An 18,753-nucleotide genomic window follows, 5' to 3' on the forward strand; every position below is an offset into this window, starting at 1 on the left:
ATCTGTCATAAACACACACAGCTATCTGTCAGAACCGCACACAGCTATCTGTCAGAACCGCACACAGCTATCTGTCAGAACCGCACACAGCTATCTGTCATAAACACACACAGCTATCTGTCATAAACACACACAGCTATCTGTCATAAACACACACAGCTATCTGTCAGAAACACACACAACTATCTGTCAGAAACACACAATGCTATCTGTGAGAACCGCACACAGCTATCTGTCAGAACCGCACACAGCTATCTGTCAGAAACGCACACAGCTATCTGTCAGAACCGCACACAGCTATCTGTCAGAACCGCACACAGCTATCTGTGAGAACCACACACAGCTATCTGTGAGAACCGCACACAGCTATCTGTCATAAACACACACAGCTATCTGTCAGAACCGCACACAGCTATCTGTGAGAACCGCACACAGCTATCTGTGAGAACCGCACACAGCTATCTGTCAGAACCGCACACAGCTATCTGTGAGAAACACACACAGCTATCTGTCAGAACCGCACACAGCTATCTGTCAGAACCGCACACAGCTATCTGTCATAAACACACACAGCTATCTGTCATAAACACACACAGCTATCTGTCAGAATCGCACACAGCTATCTGTCATAAACACACACAGCTATCTGTCAGAACCGCACACAGCTATCTGTCAGAAACACACACAGCTATCTGTCATAAACACACACAGCTATCTGTCAGAAACACACACAGCTATCTGTCATAAACACACACAGTTATCTGTCAGAAACACACACAACTATCTGTCAGAAACACACAATGCTATCTGTGAGAACCACACACAGCTATCTGTCAGAACCGCACACAGCTGTGAGAACCGCACACAGCTATCTGTCAGAACCGCACACAGCTATCTGTGAGAACCACACACAGCTATCTGTCAGAAACACACAATGCTATCTGTGAGAACCACACACAGCTATCTGTCAGAACCGCACACAGCTATCTGTCAGAAACACACACAGCTATCTGTCAGAAACACACACAACTATCTGTCATAAACACACACAGCTATCTGTCAGAAACACACAATGCTATCTGTGAGAACCACACACAGCTATCTGTCAGAACCGCACACAGCTATCTGTCAGAAACACACACAGCTATCTGTCATAAACACACACAGCTATCTGTCAGAACCACACACAGCTATCTGTCAGAAACACACACAGCTATCTGTCATAAACACACACAGCTATCTGTCAGAAACACACAATGCTATCTGTCAGAACCACACACAGCTATCTGTCATAATCACACACAGCTATCTGTCATAATCACAAACAGCTATCTGTCATAATCACACATTGCTATCTGTCATAAGCACACACTGCTATCTGTCAGAAACACACACTGCTATCTGTCAGAAACACACACTGCTATCTGTCATAATCACACAATGCTATCTGCCATAATCACACAATGCTATCTGCCATAATCACAAACAGCTATCTGTCAGAACCACACACAGCTATCTGTCAGAACCACACACAGCTATCAGTCAGAACCGCACACAGCTATCAGTCAGAACCGCACACAGCTATCAGTCAGAACCGCACACAGCTATCAGTCAGAACCACACACAGCTATCTGTCATAACCACGTATACCATGTACTGCTATCTGTCAGACCCATGCACACTGCCTGAAATGTTTTAATTATTAAATTCACTAAACAAGTTGTAGCGGAGAGCTGGTCTCCCACAGCCTATTTCCGCTGGTATCCTAGAATGGCTCAGGAACAAGTAGTAAATCCAATAGAGTAGCAGGCACAATCAGTGATATAATCCAAGAATATCCCATCACCTTTCCCAATAACTGGGCAACACACAGTATCAGGAGCAGAACTGACCTTTAATCACACAACCCCTGCTTTTATGCAATGCTCCCGTGCAAGGGAGACACCCACAATAATTAGTACAGTAACTAATAATATTACAGTAACCACCCACAATTCTCCTCCCCTCAGATAAGCGTTTAACATAATTAGCAAGTACACACTTCTCCCCGAGTTTTAGATGTACCCCAAATACATAGGGTACACCCTTAAATCCCCTGATAGCCCTGATCTGGGTGAGCAACATATTCAAAAATCACCCAGATCGGAACAGGGGTTCAGGAGTTATGGAGGTTTAAAGTTTTGACCGACCGCACAGGCAACAGTAGCCGAAAATAGTTCCATACGTTTTGGCCTTGCGGTCGGTCTCTTTTTTTTTTTTATTCTTTATTTTAAATTGTGCAGAAGGTTACAAAGCAAGCTTGCTCTGCCCTGACAGCAGCGACAAGCTATAACATCAGACATAATATAGTGTCAACATGGCAGCTAGGATTAATGCACATTTTTATGATTAAGTAAAGTATTCGTTACAGGCTAAGCTCGTATCTGCTTTATGCAGGTGAAGTTCAGTAATTAGTACCATCTATGTTTAGGATTACTATCCTGCAAGTACTGTAAAAGCTTACATTGCTGTGTTTCAACGAGTAGCAGTAATAACAGGATTAAAAGCTTGTTAAGATTTATAAACATATTGCTTAAAGTTTTATACTGTACTGAGTATACAGGCTGCGCTTAAGAAGCTATTGCCTAACAGTTAAGAAGCTACAGCATAAATGGGTTTTATTATAGGTACACAGTGGTAAAGTTAATTATCTACATGCTAGATCAGGGTTCTTATGGTTATGACTATGTTAGCTTTGCTATAAGTCTCTGGTACCAGATATCATAGCGTCCTTTAATGGACGTCAACCCACGCCGCGTGCAGACTTTGGGGGTGAGTCTTTTTCTTTGTTAATCCCTGTGTCTTGTCACCTCAGGGCCCAGGCTTTGAGGTTTCTGCCGGGTTGCCCGCTGCGGGTGCCGTGGTCTTGCAGTTCCTAGAGCTCGGGCTGTGGTGCCGTGTCGGCCACTCCGCCGGCCCCACTCCATCATCAGGGCCCCTGTGCTGTTACCTCTGCTCTGTTCGTTGAAGGCTCTGCAAGTACAGTCTCGGGCAGCTGTCAGGTGAGGGCGCAAATGCGGGGCAGGCCGGGTTCTTCTCCTGTTCCCTTTCTTTTCTTCTCTAGAGGGTTTGGATGCTTGGTGAGTGTCCCTTTTGAGTGGGTGGTCGTTTGGGTCACTCCTTGCGGCCTTTGCTTGCTCTGGAGGGCCACAGGCAGGTCTGTAGTGGGAGCTCTGGAGTTGGCTGTGTCCGGCTGCCTTCCTCCGTTTCACCATTGTCCTCAGCTTTAAGTTGTGTTGCTTTGTAGGAGGCCATGTGCTCGTGCCCTGCCCAACATGTACCTGGGTTTTAGAATCCTGCGGCTTGCGGGGAGCCCTCTGGGTGTTTGGGTGGCGAAGCGGGTATACCTCTGTGTTGGTCCCGATTTCGGGGCGGATACGGCGTGCAGCATCAGGTGCGTGCCCCTGCTTTTCATGCGGGGTTCGGGAGGAGGGTTTACTCTGTAGTCGCTTCCAGAACGCCCTGCATGGTTGGTTAAACTGGGCTTCAAAATTCTGCCTCCATTGCTGGAGCTCTGGGTCCTCTGTGGCTTGTGACGCCACGCGCGTTTTGCCGCCGGACTGCAGATCTCCCTGTGGTGGGTAAGTCTGAGTCACCTGCGGGGGACCGGGATATCCCCCGCCGGTCCATAGGGGGGGCAGCAGGGGAACAGGAGAGCTGCTTTGCGGTGCCTACCCTGCGCTGGGAGAGCAGCCGCTTCTCCCAGCGATCAGGCTGCAGTCCGTCTTAGGCCTCAGATGCGAATCCTGGCAAACCGGCTTGGATTGCTTTGTTTGTGGTATCAAACTGCTCAGTTTAACTTCGTATACCCGTTGGTAGCTCATTTGATCGCTGTTCTGGGCTTATTTGTGTTGTTTCGTAGGGTTAAAGCTTGTGTAGAGCAGGAGCTGTGCTTGCGTGCGTGCGTGCCCCCCCCCTGGCCGGTCTTGATCTTGTATTCGCATAAATCCCTTAGTGTGAGAGAGTCTTTCTACCGAGGCCGTTCAGTTGTTTTAGCACGAATCTATGGGGGTCTGGAGGTGTTTGCTTAGTCGAGTGTCCGATTTTAGTTCCAGACACTCGACGGCAAAACACCGCTGTTCGGGAGTTTAAGATGGCCGCCGCCACGTGTCAAACTCCCGAAATGGCGGCCACCCAGGGACTTAAAGTGTTCGTGAGTTTCCCACAAGAGGTAATAAAAACTAATTGGGAGATTAATTGAAGTCACACTTATGCATCAAGGTGGTCCGGTGTTCGGTAGTTTGTGTTCGTATGGTGAATGAAGTATTTCAGTACAGTTTATGGGAAGAATTAGACGAACGTTTTAATTCACACGAAAGTCTATGGGGAAACCAATGAGCGGGGAATATGCTGGACAGCCAGGTGGATTTTGCTACACAAGTTCCTTCTTTCAAAATATATCTCATTCGCTGTGCGTACGATAGTAAAACTCATTGTAGTGTTATGGTAAGTTCCTTAGATTGATAGCTCCTCAGTTTTTGTGAAGCAATTTTTTGTTAAAAACAGGGGAACTACCAGTAATTAAAGAACCTTCTGTTTCCGCTGCACTAATGTAGATAAATACTTCCGTAGTAGCTGTCCAACTTAGGATCGCAATGATACATTGAGAGCACTGGGGAATTTTAAAGATGGTCGGCCATGAGCTAGGTACATGTCACCCAAACTCTTTGCACCACAACCTCTACAATGAGATATGTCGCTATGAGACTTGACCTCCAACATAGTGTTTAGAGCCCCTTTGTTCAGGCTAAACTGAGACAAGTAGCCAATGGTTATCTTTGCCTATCGGTGTCCTTTCTCTGAGCAGAGTTACCCAGATTGTCAATTGTCCCCCGTGTGGGATTCTATTACTCACTTGTCTATGGATCCGACCATGTAGTAGACTAGAGGAAACCAGCAGATTGCCTCCAGAAACTGGGGATCAGGTCTGCAATAGTAATAAATGTGTAAATGGAATAGTCAAAGCTACAGAGCAACAAACCAGGTTTGTCATATACAGCAATTATTAATACAGGGCTAAACGTGGAACAATCAGCAGGAACATGACATGGATCCCAGGGTGATTACTCTACTTTTAACTATAACCTCTCCCTATAACTCCTCCTATTACCCCATATAACCTCTCCCTATAACTCATCCTACTACCCCATATAACCTCTTTCTATAACTCCTATTACTCCATAAAACCTCTTTCTATAACTCCTCCTATTACTCCATATAATCTCTCTATAACTCCTCCTACTACCCCATGTAACCTCTATCTATAACTCCTCCTATTACTCCATATAACCTCTCTCTATAACTCCTTCTTTTACTCATATAACATCTCCCTTTAACTCCTCTTATTGCTTCATATAACCTCTCTAACTCCAATTACTCCATATAACCTCTCCATATAACTCCTCCTATTACTCCATATAACCTCTCTCTATAACTCCTCCTATTACTCCATATAACCTCTCTCTATAACTCCTCCTATTACTCCATATAATCTCTCTCTATAACTCCTCCTATTACTCCATATAACCTCTCCCTATAACTCCTCCTATTACTCCATATAACCTCTCCCTATAACTCCTCCTATTACTCCATATAACCTCTCCCTATAACTCCTTCTTTTACTCATATAACATCTCCCTTTAACTCCTCTTATTACTTCATATAACCTCTCTAACTCCAATTACTCCATATAACCTCTACCTATAACTCCTCCTATTACTCCATGTAACCTCTCTCTATAACTCCTCCTATTACTCCATATAACCTCTCCCTATAACTTCTATTACTCCATATAACCTCTCTCTATAACGCCTCCTATTACTCCATATAACCTCTCCCTATAAGTCCTATTACTCATATAACCTCTTCCTATAACTCCTCCTATTACTCCATATAACCTTTCCCTTTAAATCCTCCTATTACTCCATATAACCTCTCCCTATAACTCCTCCTATTACTCCATATAACTTCTCCCTATAACTCCTATTACTCCATATAACCTCTCCCTATATCTCCTATTACTCCATATAACCTCTCTCTATAACTCCTATTACTCCATATAACCTCTCTCGATAACTCCTCCTATTACTCCATATAACCTCTCCCTATAACTCATATTACTCAATATAACCTCTCCCTATAACTCCTCCTATTACTCCATATAACATCTCTCTATAAATCCTCCTATTACTCCATATAACCTCTCTCTATAACTCCCCCTATTACTCCATATAACCTCTCCCTATAACTCCTCCTATTACTTCATAGTAGAAATATATTAGAATGTTTTTGTCAAGGATCCTGTTAATTCTCACATGTTCTCTAGGAGGAGGATAATGGGGCTCAGTTCTTTTTTTGCCCTGTAGTAGGCTCTTAGTGGCACTATAAAGTTATACAGCCCATTTCCTGCACACTCAGCAGACACAATCACCAATGAGTTTCGGAAGCCATACGCCCGTGCATCTTCATAAGGATTGTGGTGACAACTCTGTGGAGGAGAAGCAGACAGGAATGTGAGAGAGGTATATGAAAATCAGAGAGACATCCCTGTCGAGGAAATGATTTGGGATTACAGCTGCGTAAATGTTATTTTAAGGTGTATTGTTTTGAAGATTTGCTGAGGTAACCCAGAGATCATTAGTCATTAATTTACAACTTTAACCACCAGTGATAGCTGGTGAAGTTTGAAGATGTTGGGCACTAGACTCTACCTCTGGAATTTCTCTTTGACTTGTTGAGTTTTGCCCATTTAACCCCATGTACTGATTGAAGGTCATGCCCCGTTCAACAGCATAAACCTATTGTGACGGAACGCCGTCACTGAGTGTCATATCCACATGTTCCCCCTGCTTATTCGTGTGTATTATGTAGTGTATAATGCTTTGTTTCCCGATCGGGAGAGTTCATATGAATGGAGCCCGTTCATCTCCCCGGTACCCGATTAGAATGTTTACACCAATCAATTAGAACGTTCGTACATACAACATATGTGCGAAACCGCAAGGGAAGTAATTAATGAGTGCTAGCCTGGGTGGCCGCCATTTCGTATTGACCAATGCCAACCAGGGAAGCATTCGTATCCCGAAAGGAGACGCTTCCCTTGCAGGGTCTTCGCACTGCAACTCCATGAACGGGTCCCTGAGGTTGGTGGGGACCCTTTTGGGGTACTGACTCTTCTGTTCGCCCTATCTACTCCTAAAAGAGCCTAATCACTGTCCGGGCTACTGACTGCCCAAAGAGCGCTCTCTCCGGTGAAACCTACGTGGAAATATCCACCGGAGAGAGAGACGCAAGCCCAGCAGAGAATCCCAGAGTCAGTGCCAGCCAATAGGAGAAGAGCTGCTATTCAAACTGGTTTTGCGCCCTTTCTCCCAATTGGCCGTCAAAACACTTCCCCGCACCGAGCGCTGAAGGTTATCTGTAAACCAACCCCCTCCAGCCTTGGACTAAGGAATTTGTACTGAATAGCATGGAGACCCCCTGTGGGGGTCTGTGTATAAATTAAGCTGTACCAATAAAGCATTGTCAGTGTTGTACCTCCAGAGCTGTGTGTCGTCCAGTAACTGGGGAGGAGGAGGGGGGGGGAATGGCTGTCTGCCTGTTCTAAGGGTTCCAGAGGGGCTGAAGGAAGGTAATAGCGGAGGTAGCCTGTCAGGTTACCCGTGGTCCGCTACACCTATAGATAAACATTATTGGGAAACAACTCCCATACCTCCGAACTTGTTAGCCAATGACAGCTGTAGAAAACAGGACAATTCACAGACATGTCTTTTAGGACATCTCAGATGGCTCAATATAAAATCAGATACGAGGTAAGTATGTAAAAATGTAATAATACAGGGTTAACATGACAGTACCACTGCACCCAGACAAAATCATTGAGATGAAATAGTCTGGGTGACTTTGGCGGTCTTTTAGTCTTTGCCACGCTACAGAATATATATTTTTAAGGGTGGGGGGCACCATGCCATCTGCTCCTTATGGACCACTAATCACTATCATTCTTAGTTAGCCTTAAGTAGGGACTCTTTAAGCACATTCTAAATGTGATAAAGTTATTTATTCATCTGCACATATTTCATAAAAATTTAGCATTCTGAATTGTGTTCTATTTAAAAATGGATTCCATAAAGAATATTTATCTACATGACCCTACAGAAAAAATAAAATAAAATAAAAAACATTCTACATTTATCTGACTTAGATCAAACTGCAACTCCCTTGATGAAGTACAGTCGCCAAAGGAAAGAAATTAAAGTGGAGACACTTTTTCTACAAACTCCTGGTGAGCAAAATCAATCTGATGAGATGGGAAACAAATTTCAGATTTGCCCAACAGGTATTTTTGTTTCCATTCGAAGAACTTCAAGGCACATGAAACAAGTTTATTCGTATGATCACTTAAGGCAATGATAGCTATAACTGGCAATGTAGACATTTTGAACCAAGCTTTACCTTATCAAGTCGCAAGCAACAGTACGGACTCTTCTGCTTCAACAGGTGACACAGGGTGGGCGAGCTGCCGATGTAGGGAGTATTGGAGGGATAGCCTTTCACCCAGCTGTGCAGAGAGAAAAGCAAGTCAGTAAAACATATAGTACATGCCACCAGGGCCAGATTAAGAGCCCAGTGGGCCTGGTGCTGACAATTATGACGGGCCTAATTACAGAATCATATCGACCAAAAACAGTAAAACACTCCCAAGCGTCATGTATCTGATGGAGATGGTGCTGGAGAGAAATAAAAAAGCAGCTATAAGAAAACACATACCCTAGGCTTATCTCTCTCTAATTTATGTTTTCATCTTTCAAGTAAATCCATAACCCCTAACAGCAGTGTCCAGTCAAGCAGGAAGTCAATGGGCATGGTAAAAGGGTGTGCCACTCTCAAATCAACAGCACACGGAGAGACAAAACAATATAAGAACAGCCAGGTGCAAACCATATAAGCACTCCCTCAAGTGCTTTAAATATTCAAATGTATATAGGATATAGAATGCACACCATAACAATCTCAAAAAAATATTTAAATTTTATTATGTACAAAAAAGTACCAGAATGTAAACATATAAGAAAAAATAAATATAAACAAAGTAACAGAAGTAAAGGCAGATACAATAAAATAATAGTAATAAATTACCACAAAAATCCTTACAAGCCTCAGACAGAAACACAAGTCACCAACCCCTGGTCCCCACTGTGGCAGCTTAAACCCCCACTGACCTCGAGAGAAACACTGTGGAGTCAAACCACGTGGTGGAGCCAAGATGCGCATCTGCACCCACACGTTCCAACAGGCTATGGAGGTCAGGAGTGGAGAGAGCAAATTGAGGCAAAATTTGAAGCACTCTGTTTGGCATCTCATACACAGCACCCCTCCAGCCTCTGCAGCACTGGCAGTCACTGAAGCGACTCCTCGCCCTCACACTGTGCCGCAGGCTCTTTGGATACTCACCCCTCCAGGTACTTCACCAACAAACACAGCTGCACCAGTTTCCCGTTACTCTTCTGGGCCGGGCTGCCGTCCATACACTCTAGGGGGCAACCGAGCTAAGGGAACCCTGCTGGCACAATATTCAGCCTCATGCAGAAGGTGGATCTATGGAAACGGGGCACTAATCCCCCATCAAACCCGGAGCTGCAGTTACGGGAGACAACTGCTGGATGGCCTACTTCACTTTTTGAAGAATGGCAATTTGCTGAATATGCACAGCACTTGAGCGAAGGGAACGCATGACAGTCATGAAGAGGTCCAGTACTCTCAAGCCTGGACTATCTGTGGCATAGGGTGATATGCTAGTAGGGCATCCAGAGTGGCATCGTGACACGCTCCTGTTTCCAGTGCTGAAAGCGGTGTCTCACTGTTTGCCTTCTGTTTTATTTTAATTGTATCTTCCTCGTGTAACCTCACCTTTCTTTTCTATCCTAATCCAGTGGTCTTATTAATTACTCTCACTTCCAGTATGTACAACCTGTAGTTTTGAGCATTTGAGCAAGTTAAATTAACAAAGTAGGATATAATAGCTTCTAAAGTAAACACTTTTACGCTTTAAGACCTAATTAAAAATTAAACAAACAGTGTCAGTCACAGCCGATCTGGCTGGGGCTATATAAACAAAAGGGATTAAACTCCTAAATGGCAGAGAATTGAGCAGTGAGACTGCAGTGCATGATTTATACATTAAACCAGCTTCATTAAGCTAAAGTTGTTTTGGTGCTTACAGTATACCTGTAACATGTGTATTAAATTGTAAGTACAGATTACATGCATATTTTAAATATAAAAACATAATTAACACACTCGCTCATTTTCCATTACAACTTTTATTAGCTACTGGGGTTTTTTTTCTCTGCATCCTTTAAAAAAAAAAAAAACACAGATGTTTCCCTTTTACATCACCTACTCATGAGATATGTCAAGCTCTTCATCAGATTGACTGGTCTCATCTTCTGACTGGTCACTCATAAGATCGAACGTTGTGCCAGTGTCACCATCCATGACATCAGGTACCACATCAATGCTATGCTTCCTTTTGTGGTGTGGTTCAGCAGGTGGGCTCAGCATGTTACTATCTATACTCTCCGGGCTCCTCGACCCCTGAAGATCAATGGCAACCGTACCTAGAAGAGCAAAACAGGGAAGATGTACAGAATAAAAGTTATTCCCATGGATAGTGTGTAGGTCATGTTTACTTTCCAGGTGATCTTTTTTTCTTTTTGATTCTGCAGTAGTATGGTGGGATAAATAACCCCAATTTGGTAGAATTGCAATGTTACCGTATGGATCCAAATAGAACCATAACATTGCACTTTCAATGACGTAAACATTCCAAATTCTTTTTATATCCTATGTTAATGGAAAGAACAGACTTTATACTTTTAATACATCACATTTTTAATTTTGCCATAATCTCGAAGGTCATTCACCCATGCTGGCAATTATGCTGTGAACCGGGAGTCTTGTTAACCCATGGTAAGCAGATTTTGCAATCCCTGATCTCTGGATCTGCTCTTGTTCCTTAAAGCTGAAGGCCGAGTTCTCTTCCTTTGAGATGTTGATATAGAAGCAGGTATCAGATGATGACATAATATGGCAAGGCCCCGGATTTAGAAGGATATTGGCTTTTTCTTCACGACACACTCCAATCAGGCAGACTCCATACCTAGAGACCAGGAAGTACATAACCAATAAGTGTTACTAAATATACCGGGACAAAAGAGAATGTGTTTGGCAAATAACAAGACGATCACTTGCATTTATAATCTATACATATTATAGGTAATATCTCTATTTGTCACACGGAACATAACACAAGTCTGTATAGAAAAGAGTAACATTTTTCATATAAAGGTCAATAGTGAACACTTTCTAGGTATCACTTATTTTTTTTAAATGTATCCAAAATAAGATGTGGCATGGGAAGTAGGTAGATTAAGTGGGAGAAGAGTGTAATAAGCCATGTGAGCACAATGGGTGACAAACGTTATTAGAGTAATTTACTAATGTGAGAATTCAAATGGAGTTTCAAATTTAAGGCCAGATTAGCCGAACCTGAACTGAATCTGACTTTTTGACAGTTTGGCTATTTTTACCTGAAATTTTGAAAACTATGAGAATAGTGCTGACGAACATGGATTTTGTTTCACTGCCACAGGAAGCACTAGACAAATATTTAAATCCGCATTGTTGCAGAGTTGGGGAGATCTTTGAGGAACGGGGCACTGGCTAAGTATTTTACAAGCAGTCCGGATATAATTATGAAGGTCTCGCTATGTAAGGAGACTTATTCAACAAAAAACAAATCATAGTGAATAGGAAACTAGATGGCAAACGTTAGTATAAAATAGCCAAGATGTGATTATACTGAATTTAGGATCAATTTGAATAAGCACTTTTTGTAGTTCTGGTTTTTGTTCTCTACAATTAATTGTTAATGTACAAATCCCATATTATTTCATCTTTCTGGGAGCCTGATCTTTAAACGAATACTGCAATAACCAAAAAAACTGGCCTCTCTTCCCTTCTATCCTCTCTCAGTCTATCCTGAATTCCTCTGCCAGGCTAGCCCAACTTACCTGTTTTTCTATATCTACTGCAGCTCTGAGAGTCCCTTCACTGGCTTGCCATTCACAGTAGAATTCAATTCAAAATTCTCACCCTGGTCTACAAAGCCCTTACTTCCGTCGCTCCCCACTACCTGCCCTAACTAATCAACATATATACTCCGGCTTACCCCCATCCCTCCTATCCATCTAGATTGTAAGCTCCCACGGGAAAGGGGCCTCAACTCCTCCTGTATTTGTTTGACAAATTTTGTATTGTATCTTTGTCTTTTTACTTGTACCAATTGTCCCCATGTACAATGTGCACTATGTGCTGGTGCTTTATAAATAAAGAATAATAATAATAAAAAAAAGCGTGCAGTCAAAAATGATTAAGCCCTAAATTCATCAATAAATTATGTTTCCATTTAATAATCATCCCCAACGTGTATTTTCCCAATAACAACCATAGCTTCTCTTAAAAGCGAAATGCACATTTTTACTTCCTTTATCGTAAGTATTAATTTTCATGGTTGAACAGGAGATCTTTTTCATTATCCCCTCACATTTTTCATCTACGGAGCATACGGGAGGAAATATTCTTCTGAAAATGTCCTTTCATGGTATCCTAATGGACAATTATGTGTCCATGTTCAAAGTAAATGGTAGGAAACCATTTCTAATTATAATTTGTTTCCTGCACTCCAATCTTTTATGCCTGGAAATAACTTGCCGTGTGGGATTTGCTGTAACAGCAGTTGGACATTGAACACTACTGAAGATGTTATTGTCAAAGAGCAATCAGAATCCCCTAGCGATAGTAGAATGAGAAGAACGGGATTATCTCCTGTGGGGGGAAAAAAACAGCTACAAACAGGAGGTCTTTTATTACTCTTATACGGTTATCAGAGATGACATATTGAAATCATAGTAATTCCCATTGTTTCTCCATTTCAATAAATGGTTGCAGTCATTAATGAGTGTATACCTCTTCCGATACAACCTTTCCTGATACTATACACTTAAATATACATGTCCTCGCTGCTATAGATTAGCTTCTGAAATATATTGTGGTTTTTTTCCTTTATCCTTTATTGTGGGGTGCTGGAGGACTTTTTGCCTTTCTTCTCACCATAGAATGCACCACAGAGAAGCACTATTGTCCTCACGCAACTCTACCATACCTCTCTATGGTGTTTTTATATCATTCCTAGGAAGGACAGCAAGATCTCAGTTTCTTGGTGATGCAATAAATAGAAGAACATAATGTTTTATCTTTTAAACTTCAAGAGCAAAGAGTAAAAATAAGCTAAGAGCACATTAAATGGCATGGTTATTTGTCATGGCATATCGAGGCAGGATTAACAGGATTTGCCTATCTCCATGATATTTATTTATTCATAAAATATTTTACCAGGAATGAAATATTAAGATTTATCCTGTATTTGTGCTGATATGAAGGGATTAAAACAGAAATAATTGCAAAATCTTTTAACTGTGTAGAGAATGGGATGTTCTTCTGACACAAGAGAGAGCATAGATCGATGTGGGCATGGAAGGAAAAGAGACGTATCAGCCTTGCATTCATGTACGCTGAGTTGACATACAAGTCACCAGCTGGTCAACCAAGTCTACTGATGGGTTCCAAATCGGGACTGTCCCACGAGATTCAGGACACTTGGTGTGCCTTCTTGTTAGAAGGCTCTTCTGCGTTCTAACAAGAGAGTCATAATGATAACTAACGTAAGGAGGACGACCATACTGGTACCTACTTTTTGTGAGCATGGAAGGATGAGTATGTAAAGCTTTTCCCCTCGTATTCACCAAAGAATTTGCTCTCACTCAGTCGGATGTGGTAGATTTCATTTGCTGAACAGCGACTGTATGTTTTCTGCCACTGGTCGGGTGAGCTTGGGCTGTCCCTAAAATAGAGGAACATAAAGAGAGTTTGGAAAGTTGTAGGAAATTGTAGCATAAAAGAGAAAGAAAGATGCCAGCAAAGAAAATACATTATTCAAAACTAGAATGAGTAACGAAAGTATAAAACAAGGAGATTGAATGGGATAAAAGAGAGGGTAGCTAAAGCTAGGTGGGTTATTTTGTGGCATACACTATACCTTTCTCTCTTACTCATTTTTAACCCTGTCCTGACAGAGGGAAAGCAATGGAGTATTGGAAAAACATAGTAGAAGTTAAAATGTAAAAGGCTAAAAGGGACAATAAAGACCAAGAATAGGGCCAGGGATATAGTGATAAAAAATATGGCATTAGCTTAACATCATTTAGAAACACAGCAAATATAGTGTGATACTGTTTAAAAGAAACGCAAATAATAATATTGTGCGCTTGTGTTGGCAAATTTACACTCACATGTTATGCTAGTGTTGTATTTAATATTGCACCTCCTTTGGAGGAAATAAAGTGAAAAGCGGTCCAAGCATTCAGTGTGCTAGCTTCAAGGCACGTTGAGCTATTTTATAAAAAAGGCTCCGCCAAATATGAGTGTAAATAACTTACCAGCACAAGTGCACAATATTATTATTTGAGTTTCTTTTAAAACAGTATCACACTATTTGATGTGTTTTTTTTTTTAACTATATCCCGATACCCTGTAAAAAAAAAAAAGAAAAAAAAAAAGAGGGGTAAGTTATGTGTTTGAATGCTTCACTCGCTTTATCTTTTTGTGTGGTTTATCACCTAAACTAGTTTTGATTTGTTGGATTTGTTGTGGATCATGGGAGGGAGTATAAACTGAGTGTTAGAGCTTCTATCACTATACATTATATATAGTTTTAATTGCCACTTTCACACACGTTTTACATATATTATAGTTTATTTAGGCATGCAGAGGATCACAGCGCCAGATGAAGATTTGAAAACTGATGTGCGACAAAAGACAAACAGATAATCTAAGGCAGTGGTATTAAATATACAGCTCTCTATACCCACGAATCTGGCACTGCACCTCTTACTCATGTTTAATCCAGATTCAGACACTATGGCAATTTGGGAGTTAAGGATGTGCTTCTGGGCAGTATAAATCCACAATTCATCCAGTGGCACTTAGACTGTCAGAAACGGCAGAAATGGAAGGTGATAATGTGAGTTTGATGAGAATCTATGTGTTTCTGTGCAATGATGATGATCTTATTCCATCTGTGAGTGCAATGATGGGTGTGTGTCGCTGTATAATATTACACACAGTCCCCCATTCATAGTTTAATGTAAGATTGTACTCCGCAGACCTCTTATTCCAGCGATCTGCACACACGCAGGACTGGCTGGGTATTAGCAGATGGATAAAAAAAAACACTGCAGCAACGATATCCATCAGCTCCAAGGTCTGCATAACAGCATCTGGGACTGCGAGTACAGCAAAGCCGCAGGGTTGGATTTACCCACCCCCGGCAAAGACAGCTGCCTACTGACTGTTCAGCATGTTATACCTGTTTAATAAACAGCTGCAATGTTATATCAGAGCAACCCTTACGTAACCATAGTCTAATGAGCAGAAACGCTGCTTGGACAGGCTGGCACGGATGCCCTCAGAATTCAACCCTGGTAGAAATGTGTACCTCAAGTACTCAATAAATAATAGTGTTCACTGTGTTCACTTTGGCCTAATTTTGGCAATAATCAGTAAAACACAGTGTTATACACAATATTATCAAACAGGATGCTATATGTGCAGTTATAGAACATGAATTAGCACAGGATGCTGTATGTGTAGTTATAGAACATGAATTAGCACAGGATGCTGTATGTGTAGCTATAGAACATGAATTAGCGCAGGATGCTGTATGTGTAGTTATAGAACATGAATTAGCACAGGATGCTGTATGTGTAGTTATAGAACATGAATTAGCACAGGATGCTGTATGTGAAGTTATAGAACATGAATTAGCGCAGGATGCTGTATGTGTAGTTATAGAACATGAATTAGCGCAGGATGCTGTATGTGCAGTTATAGAACATGAATTAGCGCAGGATGCTGTATGTGTAGTTATAGAACATGAATTAGCACAGGATGCTGTATGTGAAGTTATAGAACATGAATTAGCGCAGGATGCTGTATGTGTAGTTATAGAACATGAATTAGCGCAGGATGCTGTATGTGTAGTTATAGAACATGAATTAGCACAGGATGCTGTATGTGCAGTTATAGAACATGAATTAGCACAGGATGCTGTATGTGCAGTTATAGAACATGAATTAGCACAGGATGCTGTATGTGCAGTTATAGAACATGAATTAGCACAGGATGCTGTATGTGCAGTTATAGAACATGAATTAGCACAGGATGCTGTATGTGCAGTTATAGAACATGAATTAGCGCAGGATGCTGTATGTGTAGTTATAGAACATGAATTAGCACAGGATGCTGTATGTGCAGTTATAGAACATGAATTAGCACAGGATGCTGTATGTGCAGTTATAGAACATGAATTAGCACAGGATGCTGTATGTGCAGTTATAGAACATGAATTAGCACAGGATGCTGTATGTGCAGTTATAGAACATGAATTAGCACAGGATGCTGTATGTGTAGTTATAGAACATGAATTAGCACAGGATGCTGTATGTGTAGTTATAGAACATGAATTAGCACAGGATGCTGTATGTGTAGTTATAGTACATGAATTAGCACAATATGCTGTATGTGTAGTTATAGTACATGAATTAGCGAAGGATGCTGTATGTGTAGTTATAGAACATGAATTAGCACAGGATGCTGTATGTGTAGCTATAGAACATGAATTAGCGCAGGATGCTGTATGTGTAGTTATAGAACATGAATTAGCACAGGATGCTGTATGTGCAGTTATAGAACATGAATTAGCTCAGGATGCTGTATGTGTAGTTATAGAACATGAATTAGCACAGGATGCTGTATGTGTAGTTATAGAACATGAATTAGCACAGGATGCTGTATGTGTAGTTATAGAACATGAATTAGCACAGGATGCTGTATGTGTAGTTATAGAACATGAATTAGCACAGGATGCTGTATGTGCAGTTATAGAACATGAATTAGCTCAGGATGCTGTATGTGTAGTTATAGAACATGAATTAGCACAGGATGCTGTATGTGTAGTTATAGAACATGAATTAGCGCAGGATGCTGTATGTGTAGTTATAGAACATGAATTAGCACAGGATGCTGTATGTGTAGTTATAGAACATGAATTAGCACAGGATGCTGTATGTGTAGTTATAGAACATGAATTAGCGCAGGATGCTGTATGTGTAGTTATAGAACATGAATTAGCGCAGGATGCTGTATGTGTAGTTATAGAACATGAATTAGCACAGGATGCTGTATGTGTAGTTATAGAACATGAATTAGCACAGGATGCTGTATGTGCAGTTATAGAACATGAATTCGCACAGGATGCTGTATGTGCAGTTATAGAACATGAATTAGCACAGGATGCTGTATGTGAAGTTATAGAACATGAATTAGCGCAGGATGCGGTATGTGCAGTTATAGAACATGAATTAGCGTAGGATGCTGTATGTGCAGTTATAGAACATGAATTAGCGCAGGATGCTGTATGTGTAGTTATAGAACATGAATTAGCACAGGATGCTGTAAGTGTAGTTATAGAATATGAATTAGCACAGGATGCTGTATGTGCAGTTATAGAACATGAATTCGCACAGGATGCTGTATGTTTAGTCATAGAACAAGAATTAACTCAGGATGCTGTATGTGTAGTTATAGAACATGAATTAGCACAGGATTCTGTATGTGCAGTTATAGAACATGAATTAGCACAGGATGCTGTATGTGTAGTTTTAGAACATGAATTAACACAGGATGCTGTATGTGCAGTTATAGAACATGAATTAGCGCAGGATGCTGTATGTGCAGTTATAGAACATGAATTCGCACAGGATGCTGTATGTGTAGTTATAGAACATGAATTTGCACAGGATGCTGTATGTGCAGTTATAGAACATGAATTAGCACAGGATGCTGTATGTGTAGTTAGAGAACATGAATTAGCACAGGATGCTGTATGTGCAGTTATAGAACATGAATTAGCACAGGATGCTGTATGTGCAGTTATAGAACATGAATTAGCGCAGGATGCTGTATGTGTAGTTATAGAACATGAATTAGCACAGGATGCTGTATGTGTAGTTATAGAACATGAATTAGCACAGGATGCTGTATGTGCAGTTATAGAACATGAATTAGCACAGGATGCTGTATGTGCAGTTATAGAACATGAATTAGCACAGGATGCTGTATGTGCAGTTATAGAACATGAATTAGCACAGGATGCTGTATGTGCAGTTATAGAACATTAATTAGCACAGGATGCTGTATGTGTAGTTATAGAACATGAATTAGCGCAGGATGCTGTATGTGCAGTTATAGAACATGAATTAGCACAGGATGCTGTATGTGCAGTTATAGAACATGAATTAGCACAGGATGCTGTATGTGTAGTTATAGAACATGAATTTGCACAGGATGCAGTATGTGCAGTTATAGAACATGAATTAGCACAGGATGCAGTATGTGTAGTTATAGAACATGAATTAGCACAGGATGCTGTATGTGCAGTTATAGAAAATGAATTAGCACATGATGCTGTATGTGCAGTTATAGAACATGAATTAGCACAGGATGCTGTATGTGCAGTTATAGAACATGAATTAG

At 41.2% G+C, this 18,753-nt stretch overlaps 1 protein-coding gene across 1 annotated transcript in view; it reads right to left on the reverse strand.

Moving 5' to 3' along the window:
• The window catches only part of LOC134603488 (potassium channel subfamily T member 2-like), a 152,850-nt gene that overhangs the window by 15,417 nt on the left and 118,680 nt on the right, over positions 1-18,753 (reverse strand). Inside the window, exons 16-21 of the mRNA XM_063449492.1 lie at positions 13,853-14,002; positions 10,965-11,200; positions 10,442-10,658; positions 8,494-8,599; positions 6,354-6,526; positions 4,895-4,966 (exon numbers count right to left, since the gene is read on the reverse strand). Of these exons, the coding sequence (XP_063305562.1) occupies positions 4,895-4,966; positions 6,354-6,526; positions 8,494-8,599; positions 10,442-10,658; positions 10,965-11,200; positions 13,853-14,002 (954 nt within the window). The remainder of the gene's footprint in view (positions 1-4,894; positions 4,967-6,353; positions 6,527-8,493; positions 8,600-10,441; positions 10,659-10,964; positions 11,201-13,852; positions 14,003-18,753) is intronic.

The sequence above is a fragment of the Pelobates fuscus genome, chromosome 3 (genome assembly GCF_036172605.1).
Source record: "Pelobates fuscus isolate aPelFus1 chromosome 3, aPelFus1.pri, whole genome shotgun sequence".
Lineage (NCBI taxonomy): Eukaryota > Metazoa > Chordata > Amphibia > Anura > Pelobatidae > Pelobates > Pelobates fuscus.